Source organism: Camelus dromedarius, chromosome 14 (assembly GCF_036321535.1).
Source record: "Camelus dromedarius isolate mCamDro1 chromosome 14, mCamDro1.pat, whole genome shotgun sequence".
NCBI lineage: Eukaryota > Metazoa > Chordata > Mammalia > Artiodactyla > Camelidae > Camelus > Camelus dromedarius.
In genome coordinates, this window is record NC_087449.1 from 56,989,059 (window position 1) to 57,007,729 (window position 18,671).

Here is an 18,671-nt window from a genome sequence, read left to right on the forward strand (position 1 = left end):
TCACCACAGACCACAGCACGCTTACTTCTTTTCTCTCTTCTTTTCTCCTCTAGTCAGACACCCAGAGTTCTTACTCTTCTGACTTTTTTTTTTTTTTTTTTAGTATTTATTAGTGTTTTATTCTTATCACAACAATCCATGAATGCAGAGGTACAGATAAGGAAATGGAGACTCAGAAAAGCAAGTAATTTACATGAAGTCAAATATATAAGCTTTAGATTCTCAAAATGCAGAGGTTAAAACAACAAATTCTCAATCATCAATTTGAGGTTTGTATGGTAGCTCGCTTTGGTGTTAGCATTTAAAAAGTACTGTAGAAGAGAGTGGAGCTTAAAAGGAATGAAAGGTGGAACTTCAAGGACTTTGATAGCAGTGTGAGGGTCTTACTGGTTCTCTGACCGTAACCTCCATACGCTTCATAAGAACTGACCTGCTCCTAAACTTGACAAGGTGCACGCTCCCTCCAGTGGAGAATGTCAAACAGCCTAACAGCTTAAGCAAAGTGTACAAAAATTGTCGTGTAACTCTGTTTTTAACAAACAACTGAATGATGTTTTTACTAGTATAGCTCAACGAAAGCCAAATGAGATAAACTATAAAAACCATACCCCTATGGAGTCTTAACTCAGATGCAGCTAATTACAAAAATCAAAACTGACTAGATGTTACATTTAGCAGAGGTAAAAATGCCTTAAGCAATATACATGTACAATAAAAATTTCAAATCCTTTTGTGAGTGAAAGCTTCAGACTTCAGTAGTAGCTTTGGTGCATGTTTGGCGGGGCGTGCACCTGCCTCCATGTGCTCTCTCTCAAAAAAGAATTTTGTTTCAGGGTTTCCCCTCCTTGGGTGTACATGTTGTAAACGACAGAGTAAGGGGTGTGTGTGTGTGTGTGTGTGTGTGTGTGTGTAGCAAAATTCTGTGGAGAGGAGAAATCTAGTTTGCTCTTACATGTGCAGCTTCTTGCATGAGATGAGGCTGAAGACATTTTATGGGAAGAGAAGAAAGGTAAGATGTTTTAAGCATATGAATACATAAAAATGGAAGAGTATTTTAAAAGGGAGACAGAAATGTTGATAAGAAAGGAAGTGAGCAGATTGAAGAAATGGCAGAAAATGACCAAAACCCCTTCTGAACACGTTTAATAAGACACCGGAGTGCCAGGGCATTGCTAATCCCATTGGGACATTAATAACCCCCAACCTCATAAGGAATTTTTGGTGATGGTGATGAAGTTTTCATACAGCTGACTTCGGAACTGACAGAGTGGATGGCCATGCCTGGGAAAACTGGTGAGACAGTGGTCATGGCAATGGCAAGAGCCCGAGGACTGGGCTAGCAAGTGCTTAAAGGGTTTCAAAATAAATCTTTAGAGTGACAGGCACATGGATCTGAGTGTTGGTCACACTGCTGTGAGTCTTAAGGCAACTGCAGTGTTTATTTCCCTATATTCATTACCCGAACTCCCTCTACTAGGGACAAAGACCTGCTACTTTAAATACATCGAATTTTCCTACACCGACTTTGAAAAGCTACATTTTTCAGCAGTACATACATAGCCTAAGCACGCTGATACCAACGTAGTGTGACAATTCAAAGGGATTTTCCTGTTTTCTAATCCCCAAAATTTCCTTGTTGAATGAACCGTCCCTGAGATTGCGGATTAGGGAGCCACGGAAGATCGTTTCACTGATTAGAAAATCAATCAACTTTTACAGTTCTCTTCTTGAGTCATTTATCTGCCCTGTACTGTATGGATACTTAATTGGGAACGAATGTGAAGTACTGAGTTTTCCGCTAGCTGGGTTTCTAATTATTCCACGGTCTTCAAAGAAGGGTTAGTTCTTGTGCCGTGGCTAAAGTGAGAAGCGGGAAATGCCAACCCTTCTAAAGGCAGACGGATCGCCAAAGCCGAAACCAGTTAAGACCAGGGACTGAACTAAAAAGTAGAGAAAGAGTAAGTGGAAAGAATGCCCTTGCAGGGAAACCGAAACTGCACCACCCAAGCTAACGGGCGCCGCCCGGGCAGCGCGGGGTGAAAGGTGCGCGGATGCACAGCCCCGCCCGGGCGTCCTCGCGTCCCGGAGCGCCCTCTCGCGCCCCCGCGCGCCCGACCGGGGAGGCAAGACTCGCGCTCTCCCCCCGCTCCCGCGGGCTGGGGGCGCGGCCGCCGGCGCGCGCGGGGGCGGGGCGGGCGCAGGGGGCGCGCGCGCGGGGCCGCGGGCAGGGGGGCGGGGCGGCAGAGCTCGGCGGCAGGGCCTGGAAGACAGCGGCGGCGGCGGCGGCGACGAGCGGCAGCGGGACCGGCGCGGAGAAGCCGCGCGGGACGCGGGCGCCAGGAAGGGGGGAGCACAGAGGTAACGCAGGACGGAACACGCGGGCGGGGAATGGGCGCAGGCTCGCTGGACCTCGAAGGCGCGTGGCGGAGGCCGCTCGCCCGGAGCGCCGACACGGCTCCCGGAGAGGAGGGGGCGGGGCGCTCGCGTCCCAGGAGGTGGTGCCTTTTGTCTGCCTTACCCGGCCGCTCCGCCCCCTCCCCCTCCCCGCCTCGCGACCTTTCCCCCCTGCCCTTCTAGTTGAAGCCTCCTCCGGGGCCCTCTGGCGCGCGCGCTCCCGCCCTTGTTTTGTTTGGACGGGGGGAGGTGGGGGAGCTCTTTCCTGATGTAGGGCCTTGCGTCCCAGCGCGCCTGCGCCCTCCCGCCGCACTCCGATTGGCTGAGGGCTTGCGCATGCTCCCGAGGTCCGCGGCGGGCCCCGCTGTTCGCCCCCGCCCAGCCCCTCACCCCACCCCCTCAGCGGTTTTCGGAGCCGGTTCGAAAGATGCCGGCGGCGGTGACTGGCTGCGGCGGCGCCGCCCCCCGGCTTCTCCGCCCCCGCCGCCGCCGCCGCCATTACGGAGCTCCCAGTGGTGAGTGCGCGGAGCGCTGGTGCTGGCGGTCCGCCGCCGCTTCTTGCGTCGCACGGGCGGCCGCTGCCGGTGTCTTGGCGTCGGCCTCCCGCCGTGCATCCCCGAGCGTGAGCCCGAGCTGTCAGCCGCGCCTCGGTGTCCGCCTCCGCTAAGCCCGCCATTCTCTGCCTTGCTGCCTTCGTCTTGGCTCCGCTCTCCCCCTGCGGTGTGCTCGCGCTCCACACCGGCCGCTCCCTGCCTCTTTGTGCTGCGGGTCTTTTTGCCCGGTTCCTCTCGGCGGTCTGGGCGCCCGGTCAGAGCTGTTGGCGCCCCGAAAAGCCTTAGTAGTAGTGCTGCTGCTGCTGCTGCTTATGCTGCGACGCGGGCCTAAGCTTTCGTTTTCCCGTATGGCTTTCCTAGAGCTTGTTACTCACCGCTCCTTAGACAATGTGGTTTTAGTTGATAAAGACAATTTTGTGCATATGAGCTTTTATAAAGAGGTGGAGGCAGGAGTGGTGAAGTGACAGCCCCATATCTCAGTTTTGATACCGAATTGACCACTATCTGTAACCGAGGACGAGTCACTTAAGCTTTATGAGGGAGTGTTCTCTCCACAGAGGACTGGACAAGGTGAACTTTACCGCCCTTCCTGCATATACATTTTCTCTCTGGTGTTTGTAATGCTTCCTGACTTTGTTATTTTAAAAAGTGAGAATCTGGGTAGAAATAGACCTAGAAATTAATTCACCTGGGACTTCATGGGCAAGCTGGCTTGTCTTAGAGTGATGTTAGACGTGACTGGTTTTCTTCTGGAAGGTAATTTTGTTTAATCTGGCATAGGCATAAAATTTTTACGAGCTTTTACATTTTTTTGTTGCTTCTTTCAGAAGTTTAGTGTTTCAAAGTAGAAGTAACATTTAGAGGGTATTTTTGGCTTTGTTTTTAAGCTTAATTGGAAGATTGAAGGCGAGAAGTTGGAGGAAATATCCTGAACTCTTCGTGTATAGATGAAAAATCCTAACTCTTTAGCCAGTTAGATCGTGCTTGACTTGTGAGGAGGGCCCCTGTAAGTGTCCATTGCGTCTGTGCCCAAGATAGACACTAATTTAGTAATTAAGTAGATTTATTGAAATGCAAAAATGAAAAAAGTTGCCAGCAAATTATAGGCATGCTTTTCTTGACATAGTGAAGTCTGAATATAATGAAAGACTTGAGATTGAGAACAGTTTGATGTATTTAGTGCATAGCTAATAACAATGTATAATAAATTGCATGCATTTTATGGTAAAATATGAAATAGTACTTTTCCTAAAATACATATTTTTCAAGGATATCAATAAACTGACATATATTGTTAAACTACTTATTATTTTAATGTTTTCTCTGTGGAGAGAAAGTAAATTAAAACTCTGAAGTTAAGAACTTCGTTCTTTTACAGACTTGTCTTTATTGCCTGCATTTAAACAACTTAGCCTTTCCCCTGCAAAAGCAAATCTTTGTATTGTTAATCTAACATTAAATTTAAAACATAAAAAGCGAGATTGATGACCACCGAAGACCACATAAACCACAGGTAAACTCAGATTGGTTTTGGCACATGTTAAGAACCCAGATGAAAAACTTATTGAGCTTTATCTGTTCATTCTTGCATTTAACAAATATTTGTCGAGCACCTAATCTGTGCCTTGCATGTTTCTTAGGCACCAAGTTTGCAGCAGTGAACCAGCCAGATAAGATCTCTGTCAGGGAACAAGTGTAGAAGCCTACAAGTGTGATAATTCAGAAGTGCAACAACAAAAGTTAAATTAATAGGTACATGTGATGTTAAGGCAGTGTGAATTAACTATCCATATAGTTTTGTTAGCTCTGTAATGAACAGTGAATTTAGGAAATAACTCATTAACCAACCTATTTTAGAGAAAGTGCTATAGACAAGCTTTAAGTTTCATGACCTTTACTAGGGAAATTCAGAGGCAAACATTTCTTAATATTTATAGTAAGTTTTAAATATTTAGTTTTATTTTCTTAAGTGTTCTTCACACATTTGGAGTATAGTAATAAGTACTGTCAGGTGTCAGTATTCATTCAACTATTTTCCCCCAGTATTTATCCAGCACCCAGTATGTGTTGAGCATCATTTTAGGTTCTGTGAATACAGTGATGAATTAGTCCTGGCCCTAGGCATGCTTACGTTCTGTTGGGAGAGACTCATAATAAACAAGTGAACAGACATATTGAATTTCAGATGATGTTAAATGCTATAAAGAAACCTGAAGAAGAATAAGAAGGGTGGAAGGCTTTCTGAGGGGTGACATTGAGCAGAAACCTGATTGAAGTGTTGAGGAAAAGAATGTTCCAGTGAGGGAACAGCATGTGCAGGGATGAGCAAAGCACAGCCTAAGGACCAAAGGAAGACCTGTGTTTTTGGAGTCAAGAGAGTAGAGTGATGGATAGAGTGGTAGGAGGTGAGATTACTGAAAAAGGGGGTGGTGATAGGTTTTAAGGAGGAGAATGTCAGGATCTCTTTTGGTGGATGCAGCCAGGAAGATTGGCAAACCAACTTATTTCTCAGTTCTAACCTGGGCATACTTCTTAGGTGGCCTAATTTAAACTATCATTCTTGCCCTTAGGTTAATGGTCTCTGATGTCTTTATGGACCATGTACTTGTTGCCCTGATTTTAGTCAATTTTATCTTTTGGCATTGAATAGCTTCCTGTGCACCCCCACTCCCTTTTTTAAAACTTAATTTTGAGCAATTAGTGAATACAGAGTTGATTGAAAAGGTTTTGACACCTTTTTCAGTATTTTATTTACAGGGAAAATATTTTTTAAAGGTACTCTGAGCAGAGACTCCTGAAGGTTTTGTTGACTTCACGGTACCGTTTTCAACTTAGCTAGTGTTAACATGGGTTGAATTCATCAGCAGTATCACTTTACCAAGAATAACCTGATCATGAAGTTTTACTTCTGTATGGTATTTACGTGTAAAAGTATCAGATTTGCTTTTTTTTTCTCATCAAGGGAAATATGTTACTATGTAAGTGCTAGTTGGATGAATGAGGAGGTTTATATATTGAAATTATTCCAAGATAGACTTTTAGCTTTCACAAACCTAAATAATGACCTTAAACCCAACTTTTCACAACCAGAAAACATCTGTTTTTATTTTTATTATTTTCTACTTCTTGAGTTGGATTGGCTGTGTGAGCATTTTAAGTAGTTTTTGTAACAATAATTTTTAAATAGTCATGATATTCCTACTTTACTCTTGATAATAAGTTTTTAGTGTATTATACTATCTTGAATTCTTTCAGCTGCCTTTCATTGCAGTTGAGTGGATAGTTCACAAATCTGACATTGTTTTTGGTGTTCCCGTAAAAAGATTTTCGCTATAAATGTGAAAAGCATTCTATGTTTAGAGCTTGAAACTATTACCTGACAAATTGAAAGCTCTTAAACTTCTAGAGAGGGTTAGAGTTTAAAGAAGTTGATGACTGGTCTGCTCTTCCCCACCTCTTCATTAATGCTCATCAGCACATTAGCACAGAGATCTAAACACTTAACTGATCATTTTCTTATATTTTAGAAGAATTTTTATTATAAAATGTCACTGAGTCCCAGATGAGATTGGGGTGGTGGAGGTGGGCAGAGAGTGTGAATGATCAGATGAATTTGAGTAGCTTACATGGGTTTTATTTTTGACTATTTAATTTTCTTCTTCCATGCTAGTTTTGTTTAACATTAAAAATATGACAAGGTCTTAGAAGTATACTTGTTCTCCTAGGTGATCGTCTGAATTTGCTTTACTGAGTCTGGAGGCTCTTAGTAATGTTTTTCAGCATTATTTTTGCCCTCTGATGGAGATGGAGTTAAGGTTACAGTTAAGTTTCCTGACCCCTTTGAAAACAGTAACAATAGCTTCTCTCTTTACTGAACTGATCTTTGAATAAACATTGACTAAACTGTTCATTGGTCTCATTCTGTTCTTTCTAAGTTACTTACAGTCGCAGGAGGGGATGGGCTTAGGTTCCTTACGAGCTTTCTTGTCCTTGTTGCCTTTGTTCGTGTGGAGGGTGCAACAGCTGCTGTGGCTTGTGCATTTGTCTTGGTTGCTGCTTTACATAGTCTGTATTTTGATAGTGATTTTTATCTTTCAGAATAACTGACCAGGACATCTGTCGCTTAACTATAAATTTTATAGTTAATTTTTGTTTCCCTTTGGGTGTGTATTAAATTTAGATGTTCTAGTTTAGTTTTGTTTCTGTTAATCTTCACACCAGGTCTTTTCTGTGCTTTAGGTTGATTCTTCACCACACTGAAACCATTAGGAAAAATCCTTGTGGTTAACAGCAGAGGCTTCAGAGTGTAACCTGTACTCGGGCCTAGAAATTATTTTAAATGGCGACTGATACGTCTCAAGGTGAACTCGTCCATCCTAAGGCACTCCCACTTATAGTAGGAGCTCAGCTGATCCACGCGGACAAGTTAGGTGAGGTAGGGGCTGACACATTCTTGAAGCTCACTCTTGGATCAGTCCCTGACTTCAGGCCCTTCTGGGTCCTTCTTGGTTCCTGTTCCTTCCTCTACTTTGGGGAGTCTGGGTTGTGAAACTGAACAAATCAAGTAGATACAAAGTTCTTTTCATCTTTCCTTTCCCCTCAAATTCCTGAGAAAAATCTCCAACCTTCTAATTTATCCCAAATCAAGTATAATTATTTGAAATTCTAGCTAAAATACAGTGTTTTGAAAATCACTTCTTTAAAATCATATTTTATTTTTTTTAAAACTTGTTAAGAGTAATTTGCATCAGATCCTGGAGTCGACTTGAAGAATTCTCCTACATCTGACACCTGCCCCTTGAGAAAGAAGAGAATTTTTTGTGCTCGTGTGATTATGGCCATCTCTTTTCTTAGAAGGTAGAAGATAACACCATGCCGATTCGCCGAGCTGTGAATTCGACCCGGGAAACTCCTCCCAAGAGCAAGGTCACTGAAGGGGAGGAAGAAAAGCCAGGTAAAGTAAAGCAGTGGGCAACTAAAAAGGCGGAAGTTTCTGCTCCAGTTTGGAGTGTCCTATAAATTCCCTTGAACTTAATTGTTCTTTTGTCATGCCTCAATGTTTGGGGGGAACATTTAGAGAGAGAAGTGGTACCTGTTGGTATTTCCAAACCATGTGGGCAAAGAAAGAATTTCATTTTGTCTCTCAAGATTTTTAGAAGGTGAAAATTTCATGTTCTTGAAATTAAGAACAGAAAGATGGTTGGAGAGAACAGGAACAGTTGAAGAGTAGCTTCTGGGCATACAGTGTCATGGGGATGAAGAGTGGAGGGCTTGGGCCTTCAAGATGGACAGTGGAAGGCTCAGCCAGAAATCATCAGGAGGCCTTCAGGAAGTGAGTGGGTGATCAAAACATTGGTTTATGACAGAGATGTTGGTGGAGAGGAGATTGACCAGATAGATATGGGAACATAATAAATCAAGAGAAAGGTAGAACCCCCAACTTGGAGTATTTGTGCTTCTCTGTGGCATCGCTGGCCACTTTTTCAGGTGGAACTGCTTTCCTTGTTCTCACAACCTTTTTCTTTTTTTTCTTACCCTTTTCTCCTTTCTCCCTTGCCTTTTATGTCAGGTTTGCCATGGATGAGCACATGGTGCTGCTCCTGTCATGGTCGTTAGAACCAAATATTTGCTGACCAGCATGTATTACACATAAAATAATACGTGCACCCTTGCGGCCTTTATCCTTGGTGCCCCAGGGATATACTCTTTTCCAGCTGAGCCTGGATTTTGTCTCAGAATCCTCAGATGAATACTATAAGTAATTTGGGTACCCTGGCCTAAGGCAGTAAGGAGACATGGGAATCAGCATATTAAAAAAAAAATAGGTGCTCGTGGGTCGATGATAGGTTATTTTGTCCAACACTGAGATGAGCCACACTTGATGGCCCATCTTGGTCCACGTTTGTTTAACAGCCCCCTGAAGCCACTAAATCAGTAATAACATGAGTTTTCAAAATATACCAGAGTGTTAAGGTGTTATGGTATTAGAAAAGTCAACCCAGAATTTGTAAAGGACCAATAAGACACTTCACAAGTTGTGTTTATATTATCTCTGTCCCATTATAGTATTTTATACATGAAAATAATTGGACTCTACTCATGTTTTAAATTTTATAAATAATGCATTTAATACAAAGGCAGACAATAGTTTATGAGTTAGAAAACATCATATACATAATGCATAATGTCTATTGAGTGATTGAACCTTTATTAAACCATCAACTATTAAGAGAAAATAAAGTGGAATTAAATTTATACCTCTTGTTAGAGTAAAACTCAATAAATGGTTCTTAGCTTTTCATCCATTCATCCAGGATAAGGCAATGTATAAATAAGTAAACATGACTGACTGAAAATAACTTCTTACACAACCAGTTAGGTTAGCCATTTAAGTCACATTGTTGGGGTGGGGCAGTAAAAAATGCATCATGATTAAAAAGTATATCTTGTAGTTGTCTGTATCACCAAATACCATTGATATAATGAAGTTCGAGTCTTAATACTTGTGAAACGTTTCTGGAAGCAGTAGAAGAGGCCAAAAGAGGATGGGAATCATCCACATAGTACAAATGCTGGCCTACAGGTTTCCCCTAAAACACTTCCTATAATGCTAATATTAACTCTAGAAGGTAAGATTTCTGAGGCTTGAAGAGGTCAAAGAACTTGCCCTAAGATACCAAGCTAGGAAGTTACGAAGTCTGAACCTGAATCCAGATGTATCTGACTCTGAATGAAGCCTTGACTTTGACTGAACATATATGGGGGGATTTTTGACTTCATGCAAATCTGGTTGAAGAGCATAATCCAGGGTGATTTACAGATGATAGTTTACTATCCTGAAATTTATGGTGTAGAATTTTAATTTGTTGAGAAACTAGAATTCCTTCAGCATTGTATTTGTGTAGTTAGGCTATAAGAAGGAAGTGGCATTTTTAAGACTTCTCTTTTGTTTATGTGAAGGCCCCAAAGAAGTCTTCATTATGCCAGTAATGAGTTCACATAATTTAAATGACTAAACTCTTCAAGCATTTACTTTTAATTTTTTGCTTAATTTTGGCCACTGAAGTCCTTTGAAGTCCCAGCCTAACTATTTCCTGGGATTCTGTGTTTTATAGTAGCTGATTAAAGAGTCATGCTGAGAAAAGACACAAGCAGCTGCAGACCTCAGTGTTCCTCCTCTCATATTTCTACTCTTGCCTCAATCATTTCACTTGGAAATACATACTAACTTTTTATTACTTATTTTTATTAACTTTTTATTACTTATTTTCTTAATAAGATTTGTCAAATTATGAAATGGCTAATTTCTTCCTGTGAATCTCATCATTAATATTATAAAGAGGTTTGATTTGGGGTAAAATGAGTTCCCCTTGCTGTGTAAGTTCCTGGTGCTTCTCCTTTTCTCACATAATGGTCTCAATAAGTGACCCCTGTATAGGAAATTTGAGTGACATAACGAAGGAAAGAAAACTGCACTCATAGTCATTGTTCATTTTAGAATCCAGCTGTTAATTGGAACATTTGGTTTATCTGTTTAAAAATATTTATCCTTTTTATTGACTCAGGCTCTAATGTATTTATTTCTCACCTGGTTTATTTATTTATTTTTTATAGAACCAGATGTAAGTTCAGAGGAATCTATCTCCACTGTAGAAGAACAAGAGAATGAAACTCCACCTGCTACATCTAGTGAGACAGAGCAGCCAAAGGGAGAACCTGAGAGTGAAGAGAAGGAAGAAAACAAGTCTTCTGAGGAAACCAAAAAGGAGTAAGGAGTTAAACCTTCTTGCTGTTTGTACTTGAAGACTATGTGAAAGGACTGTAGGTCAGATTTTTTAGTGGTATAACATTGGTTTTTGCTAGATATGTGCTGTTTGAATTTACTTTTTTTAGAATTATCTTTTGAAATAGGCTTGCAGTGTAGTTGTATGGCCTATTAGAATTTATAGTAGTTATCAGAACAGTGGTTTGCATAATCCAAAATTCATTCCTTTTGGCTTTGGAATGCTCTTTTGTGTGGTTAGAATTCATTGTGGGAGTGTCTGCTAATTGTAAGCATTGATGTAATTTCGGTGAGAAATGGAACAGGACTATAAAAATCTGACCTGGGAGATACTTCCCTATTTTATTCCTGTCTCTGTGCTGGGAGTGGGTCATTTTTACCTGCTTATGTTAGAAAGTGTTAATCTATATCAAGACATTGCTAGAGTGACATAAAACTCTGTATATATTTGATGAATTATTCAATTGGAGGGTGACTTTGAGAATCTGAAAGCAAAATTTGGTATTGATAATCTGTACAATGTGATGATGATTCTTTTTTAATTTAAAAGTTATTTTGCAGGACAGCTGGTAGCATTCATTCTATTCTTTTCATAATTGGTGAGAACAGTTAGGAATTACTTTTTAAATAAAAGAATAATTTAGAAATAACTATAGCTTCTGGGTACAATCCTCAGGGAATCCTTCATCTCAGTTTCATAGGGATATGTAAGGTCTGGAATTTTTAGCATCTACCCTGTATTTCAGATGCATGGAATGTTATTACTTAGAATAAAATTTGTATAATGCTTTATGGCTCACAAAATTATTTTTTTAGTATGCTCTCATAATTTCTTGCAGTACCTTGTAAAGTATTTGGTGTTTTATATGACTGCTTTACTGCTGAGGAGGTTGAGACTTGGGTCACTTGCTTGAGATCACATAGCTAGTAAATACAGAGTTAGAATTCAAACCCAGGTATTTTGACTTCAGAGCTTGAGTTCTTTGTGCTATACTAAATTGCATCTATTGTAGTTGTTACTAGAATACGTTTTAAAATTCTGGTTTCTTTTGTGTACTGGCCTTTGATGCCAGTGCTAATTTGTATGACTCCTCTCTCTTGCACCTGAGAGAGAACACCTTTTTGGTTCATTTATAGTACCCAATTTTTTAAAAAATGTTTTATTTTGTAGAATTTTGCTTATTTTACCGTATCATCTTAGTGTGGAAATGAATTAAAACATTGATTTTTTTTATCCCTCTCTGGTCTTTTCTTCTTTCTGACTTTATATCTCTTTCTGAAGAGTTTATCTTGCATAATAACAATTCTTTGTTTTAAAGTGAGAAAGATCAGTCTAAAGAAAAGGAGAAGAAAGTGAAAAAAACAATACCTTCCTGGGCTACCCTTTCTGCCAGCCAGCTAGCCAGGGCCCAGAAACAAACACCGATGGCTTCCTCCCCACGTCCCAAGATGGATGCAATCCTAACTGAGGCCATTAAGGCAAGTTTTTATTTCAAGCAGTTCATCTTAGATTTATTCTGTTTGTCTTTTGCTTATTTGAACATGGCATACTCCTGTGCTCTGCTTCCTAAAGAGATTAAATAGAAGACAGCCGTTGGCTAGGTTCATGTTTTTATAATATTATTACATTTGGTGAGCACTTAATTTTTTTAAAACCTCAAATTTACTGTAGCAAATATTTTTAACTTATCTTTAGATTTATTAATTTTTTTTACTCAGTTTATTTTAAATATAGTTTTTATTTGAAGGTTGAAAATGTTTATTCATTCAACAATTAAGGACTCGCTTCTCTGTATCAGGCAGTCCTACTAGTGCTGTAGCATAGAGTAAGACAGACAGGATCCTTGCCCTTATGAAATCTAGCTGTGACTCAAGGAAACTGTAAACAGCATTGAGAATTTTTATTTTAAAAAAGTATACTATCTTTAGGTCCTTTTTCAGAGCTTAGTGTCTAATAGTAATAGTTGGTTATCTTTCACACCTGAGCTGTAAGAAACCCTTTTAGACACCTTACTGCTTTGCTTCATCACCTAGTCATTCCAAAATACTTACAAAAGCTATTCTTCTTCCATAGCTTTATAACTTTGCTGTAATTCAATGACTCTCATTAGTTTGTGTGATCATCAGATACTGTTTTTTTGTTTTAAGGTTATCTTCTAACCTGACGTTGCCTTTTTTGTGTATAAATTTTTCTGGTTAATTTTGCCTTGTTTATCTCACATGATCAGATGACAAGAGGAGTTAAAATAGAAGCCATTAAAAAAATAAAACAGGAGCCATAGATTCTCTAATTTCAGGGACCCTGTTGCTAGGATCTAAGGGAGAACTGGGAAGAGAAGGCTGCAGATGAATTTAACCAAGGGTGGTGTGCCTAGGAAGGAGGAGCCTGGTGGCCATTATTAGAATTTGAGAAGACAACACTGACAAATAAACGGGGAAAGGGTTTGCTTTCCAGCCTCTCCCGCCCTCCTTCAAGAGCACTCTTAACTCATTAAGAAAAGTTTCTTGGTCTAGATAGTTGAACTATAGTGAGATCTCTTTGTGTGGCCTTTCTTCAGATTTCACTTTGTGACCTCTCAGCCTGGGTTTGGAGGAGCAGGGTTACAGTGTGGGTGGAGAAGGGACTAAAATTTTAAAATAATAAAACAAAAAATTTAAACAGTGCAATTTGGCCTAAAGAAAAGTTTATATATGATTATGCATATTTGTACAAATGAAATAGTATATATGTATCTCATGTGTATTCCACACAGTGTGACAAATCATGATTTCAGACCACTGATATCATTTGCTGAATCAAACAGAAGTCCTGATGTCTACTTTCATGTCATCAATTTGGTGGGAAAAGGGATTGTTGTAGCATTAGCATGTTTTTTTCTGCTTGATTTTCTTTGCTTTGTGTTTTCTTATAAAATCAGGAGTAAACATCAGTCGGTTGTAATAGATCAGAGACATTTACTTGAAGTGATCCATACTAACACAGCTCCTGTTAACTTGAGTTGATATCTTCCACATTAAATCATTGTGTTGTACAGTCTTTGCTGGTCCATCTGTCTGTGACTTACTTTTCTTTATTGCGGGTATATAAAATAATGTTCAAGTCTTTATCCAATGACAATGAGTAAAATCTATGATCAGTTTATAGACAGTGACTACAGAAAATTGGTAGACTAGCCCATTAGGTAAAAAACAAGTGCTGCTTGTGTGTTTCAAAATGTAAAGCATTTGAAAAAAAAATTGCTGTCTTTGTGACATAATGACTTACTTGAGTCTGCAGTGGGCATTAGAAAATGGAATATAGGTAAATAGGAGGGATGTGGAAGAGGGTACTTTAAATTGCAATTGAGTGCTCTCGTTGTTATCCAGAACTCCCCTTCAGATTTGCCATCTGTAAACCCAGTTTTATGCCATTTATTGAGATTATCTCTGCTAATGTTATCTGTTGACATTCACACAAAACCTGCATAGAAGTATTGGTTCTGGTGTGCCAAAGTGTATTCCATAAAATGGACCAGATCTGCAAGCAATAGAAATGTCCTGCTTTCCTCCCTCTAATGCTTAAGATCTGTCTTCAAGGCATAGAAAATAATTAAAATAGAAAGAGGGTCTTCGTTAACACACAGAATGTTGTTCACATGTTATATCTTCTCTTTGGCTATTTTGAACAGTTTAAAATTGTTGCAGAAATATTGTAATTCTGTATTTCTCTGCAGCCATGATGGACTGAAGTTACCCGAAATACTGTTCATTCTTCTCTGCCATTCTTATCATCCATTATCAGGTTCACTTCCAAAATAACTTATTTTGAAAACGTGTCAGAAAATACATGAAAAACAGCTAGTTTAAATTAATGTGTATGGTTTGATAAATGTGTCTCCTAGGCATGCTTCCAGAAGAGTGGTGCATCTGTAGTTGCTATTCGAAAATACATCATCCATAAGTACCCTTCTCTGGAGCTGGAGAGAAGGGGCTACCTCCTTAAACAAGCACTGAAAAGAGAGTTAAATAGAGGTGTCATCAAACAGGTATTCAACAGTTGTTTGTAATTAGAACATTTCAACATATACTAGCTATAAATCCTTATTTAGTAACATTTAGGCTTTTGATGCTTTGTGATTTTCTTTGCTAAAATAAGTTAACATGATGATGAAATGCTTAAGCTTAACCTTTTTTATTATCTGAGATTAGGTTTCAAAATCATGGTGCCAGTTACCTTTAATAAGATAACTGTTCCACAGAACAGAAGCTATATGATGGTGTGGTTTTTTTTTTTTTTTTCCTAGCTGCTTGTACTTTTAAGTGGATTTTCTTTGGAGGCTGCTTGTGCTTGAGATTATGTAGTGTTGAAGATGAGAGGTGGGGTTGAGGAATCCTGTTATTGCGAAAGCAAAAAAGATTATTATTCTTGTCTAAGGTTTGTTAACTAACTTATGTGGCTAGACTGGTTATCATTATAAATTAGCTTTATAAATAGATTCAGCTTAACTTATTAGTATCTAAAACTATTAAAACTTGTGGGAGCATCAGATAAACCTGAGTAAATTGAGAATAATAATAAAACCAAAATGATTTTGGGCATAAATCTGTGTTACTTTGCATAGTACATCAAAACTTTACTTGAGCTACGAGGATATATTGTACAACACATAGCCAGTATTTTATAATAACTTTAAATGAAATGGAATCTATAAAAATTTTGAATCAGTATACCGTATATCGGCAACTAATACAATATTATAAATTAACTATACCTCAATTTTTAAAAATTGCTTAAAATCTAAATCTGGCATAAACTTTCTTATCTCAGTACTCTTCAGTGGTCTAGAGGGATGAAGTAACTAACAAGGTCCCATGGTAGTGGCAAAGACGGTTCTAAGAATCTGGTTCACAATCCCAGAATCCTGTTGCCTTTCTTCTATACCTTTCTGCTTAGTTTGATTAACAGAGAATTCCATGCCACTTGGGCATTTAAACTCCTCTTAGGAACTTCAGCAAGTACTTAATTCCACAGATACATTATTGAGTGTCACCTGTGTGCCAGGTGTTTGGGGGTCCATCAGTAAGTAAAACAGATTCCTGCTATGGAACTTATGCTCTAGCTTTCTCAAAATGTTATAAAACTGATAGTTTAATGGCCTTTAAAATACCATTGCTGAAAAGGTATTATCTAACCAATATAATTAGAACCAAAGACCTGTCCTATATCAGTATACGTCAGCACAGTTCATGAGCTGGATTTGCATTTTTCTTTATGAAAATACAGTTTGTGACCTATTTTGCCTCATAGGCTGACCCTCAGTTTGATGCTTCAAACAGTTTTATAGGCTGAAAGCATTTCAGTTTGCTTGCTATATTCATAGCAGTGTAAGTAAAGCTAAGGTATGGAGGACTCAGGTTAATGTGAAGTTCTTTGTAAACTGTGGAAATGTATGTTAAGACTTACACGTATCATCATGTACAGTGTCTAAAATTATTAGATAATCTTCCCCACAGGCAGTAATAATCTGTAATGGGCAGTCTGCAGGAAGCATTGTGGTCTGAGATTAACTAGGCTCTGAACTTTTGCCAAGGAGCTGTCTTCCTCACTTTCCCCAAAAGATAGTGTCCCTTCCTTCCTTCCATGACTTCTTTTCTTTCTTCATTCCTTTTTTTTTTTTTTTGAAAGCTTGTAGTAAACTCTCTCTAACCTAGTATCACAGTAGCATTCTTCCCCAGTTTTGTAGATAAGGAAACAAAAGCTCAGAGGGTTTTCAAGGTTGTCCAGTATTGAATAGCTAGATGGTACCATAAATAGGATTGGATCCTGTCTTTTGACTCATTTGTTGTTCTTTTTTGTCTGAAGAGTTCAGCAGCACTTTGCATTAGTTCTTGTATCACCATGCCCTGTAATTCACGTAGTCTAGTATAAAGTTATCAATATGAATACCAGAATAATTTAAAATAATGGTTAATACAACTAAAGTTAATTTGTTTTAGGTGAAAGGAAAAGGTGCTTCCGGAAGTTTTGTTGTGGTCCAAAAATCAAGGAAAACACCGCAGAAATCCAGAAACAAAAAGGTAGGAAGTCTGTACCACAGTTTGAGCACTGTAATACTACTGCTACTAAAAGTAGCTTCACTGAGTCTTCACTGTGTGCTATGCATAGAGCAGCCTGTCTGTGGAGGCCTGGAGAGATCATAGTTAACTCGCTCGTTATTGCTCAGCTAGTGAGTAGACTGGACAGTGAGTGACTCCAAGCATTTCGGCCCCAGAGCCCGTGCACTTAGCTGCCCTGTATTGAGTTATGGGTCAGCTGTATGAATTACACTGCTTTTTGTGAAATATTGTTTAAACTAGAGGAGGCATCCAAGTACATTTTTAGCCAATATTAGACCCTAAAACTATACTTAGAGCAAATTTTTCTTTTTTGTAAATGGTAATACTCACCCCCACCAAGACACATAATTTTATTTATGAAAAGTGTTTATACAGTAATAAAGTGAAGTATGTAGTATTTTCTCTCAGTAATTGAAATCATCTACTACTAGATGATGAAATCATCATCTCAGTAATTGAAATCATCTTTATTTTTACAGCTCTGAAGATTTTTGTACCTTCTTTATAAAGCTTTCGGAGACTTTCAAAATGAACTTTGGTGCATTGCTGTCTGGTGCTGCATGATCCTTTTCATTCTTTGTTATTGAAGGCTAAGAATGAACTAAGATCTTTAATACCTTTTAATTTTTATATATATTTTTAACTCTCCCAGTTTGAAATTTTTATTTCAAAGAAGTTGCCACACAAGTGACACTGTACCACTGTGGCATGACTTGTTTGAACGTACAAAAAAGGGATAGTTTTCTATTAGTTAGTTGATCCGGCAGTCAACTGAGGAAAGCCCTTGAGTTGAATATAGAAGCTTTTGAACAGAAAGCTCTATATCCTGTGATGATGATAATTTTTGATATTACATTTCAGAACAGGAGCTCTGCAGTGGATCCAGAACCACAAGTAAAATTGGAGGATATCCTCCCACTGGCCTTCACTCGTCTTTGTGAACCTAAAGAAGCTTCCTACAGTCTCATCAGGAAATATGTGTCTCAGTATTACCCTAAGCTGAGAGTGGACATCAGGTATGAACCACAGGCCTGGACTTAAAAGCACAGATGTCTGTTACTTCCTTAGCCCTATTTTTTTTTTTTTTTTTTGTGAGAAAGGAGAAAGAGTAAATATTCAATAAGAATTACTTTTAGCTGAACTAGGAATAAGACCCTTTTTTGTGTGGGGGGTTTTTTTTGTTTGTTTGTTTGTTTGTTTGTCCCATTATGTTTTCCTTTTCAGGTCTCAATATGTAGATTCTTTTTGAAACTCAAACCACATACTGACTTTTGTAAGACTGATCGGGTAACTCTTTTTCATGATGTCAGCTACTAGAATATTCAGCGTTCAACTGTTCTTTCAGCTACCTATTTTTTTAATTTTGTTTTTTCTAGTTTTTTATTGTGATGAAGTATACATAATTATAAAACTTGCCTCCTTAACCGTAAAGGGTACCCTGTTCAATGGTACTAAATATTTTCAGCTACCATTGCCACCATCCATCTCCAGAAGTCTTTTTATCTTGTAAAACTGTAACTCTGTACACTTTAAACAAGAACTCCCCGTTTATCTCTTACCCCCAACCTCTGGCAACTACCTTGCTACTTTCCATCTCTACGGTTTTTGACCACTCGAGATACATACCTCATAAAAGTAGAATTATACAGTCTTTTTTGTAACTGATTTTATTTCACTTAGCATAACGTCCTCAAGGTCCATTCGTGTTGTTGCATGTGTCAGAATTTCCTTTCTCTATAAGGCTGAATAATACTCCATTATATATATATACTACATTTTGTTTATGCATTCATCTGTCATTGGATGCTTGGATTGCTTTCACGTTTGAGCAATTGTGAAATAAT

General features: G+C 39.0%; 1 protein-coding gene across 6 annotated transcripts in view; it reads left to right on the forward strand.

The window, feature by feature from the left end:
• Positions 1 to 2,235: 2,235 nt before the first annotated feature.
• The window catches only part of HP1BP3 (heterochromatin protein 1 binding protein 3), a 33,175-nt gene continuing 16,739 nt past the window's right edge, over positions 2,236 to 18,671 (forward strand). For 2 of the 6 annotated variants that reach the window (XM_031464258.2, XM_064493973.1), the window contains exons 1-8: positions 2,236 to 2,358; positions 7,188 to 7,383; positions 7,803 to 7,902; positions 10,563 to 10,716; positions 12,051 to 12,210; positions 14,613 to 14,756; positions 16,708 to 16,788; positions 17,689 to 17,843. In XM_031464258.2, coding sequence (XP_031320118.1) covers positions 7,288 to 7,383; positions 7,803 to 7,902; positions 10,563 to 10,716; positions 12,051 to 12,210; positions 14,613 to 14,756; positions 16,708 to 16,788; positions 17,689 to 17,843 — 890 coding nt within the window. In that variant the 5' untranslated portion in view covers positions 2,236 to 2,358; positions 7,188 to 7,287. Of the gene's footprint in view, positions 2,359 to 2,829; positions 2,910 to 2,998; positions 3,017 to 7,187; positions 7,384 to 7,802; positions 7,903 to 10,562; positions 10,717 to 12,050; positions 12,211 to 14,612; positions 14,757 to 16,707; positions 16,789 to 17,688; positions 17,844 to 18,671 lie in introns of those variants that run through there. The other 4 variants (XM_031464259.2, XM_064493972.1, XM_031464260.2 and 1 more) reach the window with 4 other exon arrangements.